The sequence below is a fragment of the Pipra filicauda genome, unplaced genomic scaffold (assembly GCF_003945595.2).
Source record: "Pipra filicauda isolate LSUMZ 115617 unplaced genomic scaffold, ASM394559v2 scaffold1480_size17497_pilon, whole genome shotgun sequence".
NCBI lineage: Eukaryota > Metazoa > Chordata > Aves > Passeriformes > Pipridae > Pipra > Pipra filicauda.
In genome coordinates this window covers 8,103-12,324 of record NW_024103963.1, presented here as the reverse complement: position 1 = coordinate 12,324, position 4,222 = coordinate 8,103, and the positions used below count along the sequence as shown (strand labels likewise).

Sequence of the window (4,222 nt, the reverse complement as noted above, 5' to 3'; positions counted from 1 at the left end):
GCCAGGTGGGACGCCGGGGACATGTTGTTGAGCCGGCGGGTGGGAGACGATTCCCTGGACGTGTACACCATCTCCCTCTGCGGGGAGGGGCGGGGGGTCAGCGCTGCGGGTTCATCCCCTCCCCTGTGTCCCTCTGCGGGTTCATCCCCTCCCCTGCTCTGCCCCGCTGGGACCCTCCACCCCTCCGAGCACCAACAGCTCCCTCCTTCCCATCCGGCTGCAGGAGGATTTATCCTGATGAATTCCCTAAATACCGTGTTTGTTACCCCAAACATCCACCCTCTCAAAGCAACACTTAAAAAACTCCGGACCCAGGCAAGACGAATCCCAGTCATCCCTCCTGCCACAAACTACCAGCCTCTGTTGCTTTCTCTCTTTCCTGGTCCCACTGCACTGGGTGCACCCACCTCCCAGGCTCTCCCCGTGTCCCCCCCTTACCCTCAGGTCACCGTTGGTGATGTGGGAGGCTGGGAACGAGGCGTAGAGTGGCTCTTTCCGGTAGATTTTAATGATGCTTCTGTCCTGGATGTCGCTGGAGGGAGAAGCAGAGCCCTGAGCATCCCCGACAGGCACCCCCTGAAAGTCCCAGCACTGCACCCACACCCCCATTTCCCGCCTCATCCCGCTCATTTCCCTCAAAGAAAAGAAAATCGAGGCCGTGGTGGATTCCTGAGCCCTCCCTCCCTCCCTCCTCACCGGACATCCTCCAGCTCGTAGAAGACGTTCCGGGACTCGTCCTTGATGAGGATGGCGGTGTTGGGGGACTTGAGCATGCCCATGGTGAGCTTCTGGGGGAACATGTGCACGATGAGGGCGTGCAGGGTGTCCATGCTGCTGATCTCGTGGGTGATGTGCACGCGCCTCGTCTCGTCCCCGAACTGCAGGAAAAGGACCCCTGGAGGCGGAGGGAGCAGAGGGTGGTGAGGGGAGGGAACCAGGCCCCGTCCCGGCACACACAGAGGGGTGTTTGGTGCCAGGCAGGTCCCTGGCAGAGCCTGAGGGTACCTGGAGATCGCAGCTTGGTCTGGCTGGTGGACCGGGACAGGGGCAAGCTCTGCCGGAACCGGTTCATCCTGTTGAAGCCCAGGGGCAGCTCCGCTTCCGACATCGTTTCCAGGGATTCGGCCGAGGCGAAGGAGAGTTTGGCTTGGTCGGCCAAGCCAGGCTGGGAGCCCTGGGAGTGTCGGGAGCTCCTCGTCTGGAAAGGGAGAGGGGAGAGCTCAGAGGAGGATGGTGATGGGTATCCCAGCTGCTCCCACCTTTCCACGGAACGCGGCGCTGGGATGGAGAGGTTTGTGGGAATCATGGAATCATGGAATGTCCCGAGTTGGAAGGGACCACCGAAAATCATCAACTCCTGGCCCTGCACAGAACACCCCCAAAAGTCCCGCTGTGTGCCTGAGGATGAGGCTGAGCCGCATCCAGGGATGCTCCATCCTGGATTCCCACTGAGTTGGGGCCCTGATGTGATCCAGACACGGGGCCAGCTCGAAGCCTCCTCCGCCTCCTGCTCCCAGCACGGACCCCCATCCCCAGTCCCCTCGCTCCTGCCATCCCTCACTCCCGTTTCCCGTCTCCCAGTGCCACTCCAGTGCCTCTGAGCTCCCGCACCAGCAACCCCTGGAACGAACCCGGCCGGAGCCGCCGGAGCCGGGACTCGCGTGCGAGCTCTGGAATAACCTTGGCAATTCCAGGAGGTTACACATCCATTACACCAATGAACCAGCTCCTGGGAAACATAAATGCCCGGCTTATTCTGGAAGCAGAGCAGCAGCGAGGTTTATGGCTGTGTGAGCCTGGAGAAAGCAATGGATTGGGGTTTACAGCAGGAAAAATTTAATAACGCCAGGAGCCCCATTTCCCAGCGTGTTCACTGCGGGGGGAGTTCATGCTCCAGACACGGATTTTTCGGCACAAACATCCCCGAATACGTGGCCGGGCCCCCCCCTTGGCACAGGTGCCCGTCGATGTCCCCCCGAAAATACCAGGCTTTGGATTTTCCAGACACATGTTTAACCGTTGGCAAATCAAACAGAGGGAACAAACAGCTCCTGGGGTGTGGAAAAGGCGGCCCTGGAAGGGACAACAGCTCTATTTTAAGACTGGAAAGGAAAAAACAAAAACAAAAACAACAACAAAAAAAATCAATATGAAATGATAACAGCCATCATCATCATTTAAATTAGACATTAATTGGAAGATTTAATTAATCCTGCGAGGCGGGGTTTTTGGAGGACTTGAAATGTTCTCGCTGGAGCTAATTGCTGGAAAATTGACTGCTTGGTTTGGCTGTTGTTGTTTCAGCACAAAGAGCTCTGGCAGCGCAGCTGCTCGAGTCTGACACCAAGGAAAGGATGCGGGGATGGACCCGGCCAGGACCAGCACCCCGAGGGTGCCCAGAGGGTGAGGGAGCTGCAGGGAGCAGGAGGTGATGGATGGACCCTCCTCCCCTCCCTCACGCTCGTGGCACGGAGGTCTTTGGGGTGCAGCAGCTGCTTTTTGGGCTCCCCACCCTCGCACACCCTCTAGGGCTGGGGGGTGCCCCTCTCCAGGTGTTTGCTCTGGGTTTGGGTGCTGCTGCCCAGCTCCCAGGATGGATCCGAACAGGGAAGAGCAGGGATGTGCTTGGGATGTGACCAACACTGCCAGGGCTGCACCTCAGCCTGGCTTTGCCCTCCTGGCTCCTTCCTGTGCTCTGTGCCAGAGGGGACTCACCCTGCCCTGTATCCATCTATCCATCCATCCATCCATCCACCCATCCATCCACCCATCCATCCATCCACCCATCCATCCACCCATCCATCCATCCACCCATCCATCCATCCCTCCTACTCCACACCCTTAAATACCCCCCAATCCCAACGCCCTGGGGTCCCTACAGCCCCTATAACACCACACCCTGATGTCCTGGGGTCCCTACAGCCCCTATAACACCACACTCTGATGCTCTGGGGTCCCTACAGCCCCTATAACACCACACCCCAACACCCTGGGGTCCCTACAGCCCCTATAACACCACACCCTGATGTCCTGGGGTCCCTACAGCCCCTATAACACCACACTGATGTCCTGGGGTCCCTACAGCCCCTATAACACCACACCCCCATGCCCTGGGGTCCCTCCAGCCCGTGGGACACCTGCAGGAGCAGGTGACAGGGAGAACTTCCCCCTTCCAGGTGAGCCCTGCCCTGCAGGCACCGCTGACCTCGGGTAATTAAGCTCATCTGCTGGAGATAATTATGGCATCAGTCAAACAACAACAACAACAACAACAACAAAAGGAGAAAACAGGCAGGATGGAAGTTAATGGATTTTTAGCCCGGAAGGGACCGTTCTGGCCTGATGCTCACAAAATGTGCTCCCCCAGCCCGAGCAGGGAGCAGCAGCCCCCCAAAACTGTTGCTGGCACCGGGGTAGAGGCACAGCCCCCCTCTCCAGTGCCCCTCACTCAGGGCACCCCTGTGGGCACAGGACCCTTGTGCACCCCAGGGTGCTGGTAAGCTGGAAAGGGCAGGTCCTGCAGTGGGGGGACACAATTCCAAGCGCTCCAGGGGGGGAGTCTCTGCCATTTTTTGCCTGGGGGAGCAGGGCCCAGGCACCCCCAGAGCCCAGGGAGGGGACAGCAGTGGCTGCTCCGACCTTGGCCTCCAGCAGCCCATTAATGAGCCACCTCGGAGGGAACCGGAGGTTTTATTGCTCTGCCTCGCTAACGATCCCTCCTGCTCTGGGATAATAAACCGACAGCTCAGCCCCCACAAATCCTGCCTCCCGCCCCTGGCACCCCTGGGGGGGCTCTGCTGCCCCCCAGCCCCTCCCACAGCCCCCCCTGAGGGGGTGGGACCCGCTCACAGCCACCCAGAACGTGGATCATCCCAAACGTGCCGGGACAGGGCACCTTCAGGAGGCTCCATCCGTCCCTGGGGAGTTTAAATGACTCCACACCCGGGTTCCTGCTTTGCTGGGGGGGGGTCCTGATCCTGCCTGGAGGGTGCCACCCTGGGATGGGCAGTGCCAGGACCTGCCTGTGCAGGGATGGATGTTCCCCGCTGTCACCCCACCGAGGGTCACCCCGCTGTCCCTCCAGAGGAGGGGGAGATGCACCCACCCAGGGGCATGCAGGGTCCCACCCCACGCCCCACCCAGCTGGGGAAGGCTCTGTGGGTGCAGAATAAATCCCTGCAGTGACCAAAACCCACCCTGCACCCCCAGCCTGGGCACAAAG

The 4,222-nt window shown here is 59.9% G+C and overlaps 1 protein-coding gene across 1 annotated transcript in view; it reads right to left on the bottom strand.

Moving 5' to 3' along the window:
* The window catches only part of LOC114000362 (SRC kinase signaling inhibitor 1-like), a 4,237-nt gene extending 1,516 nt beyond the window's left edge, over positions 1 to 2,721 (bottom strand). Inside the window, exons 1-5 of the mRNA XM_039378807.1 lie at positions 1,632 to 2,721; positions 1,006 to 1,198; positions 697 to 895; positions 439 to 532; positions 3 to 77 (exon numbers count right to left, since the gene is read on the bottom strand). Coding sequence (XP_039234741.1) covers positions 3 to 77; positions 439 to 532; positions 697 to 895; positions 1,006 to 1,198; positions 1,632 to 1,706 — 636 coding nt within the window. The 5' untranslated portion in view covers positions 1,707 to 2,721. The remainder of the gene's footprint in view (positions 1 to 2; positions 78 to 438; positions 533 to 696; positions 896 to 1,005; positions 1,199 to 1,631) is intronic.
* Between the last annotated feature and the right edge of the window lie 1,501 nt (positions 2,722 to 4,222).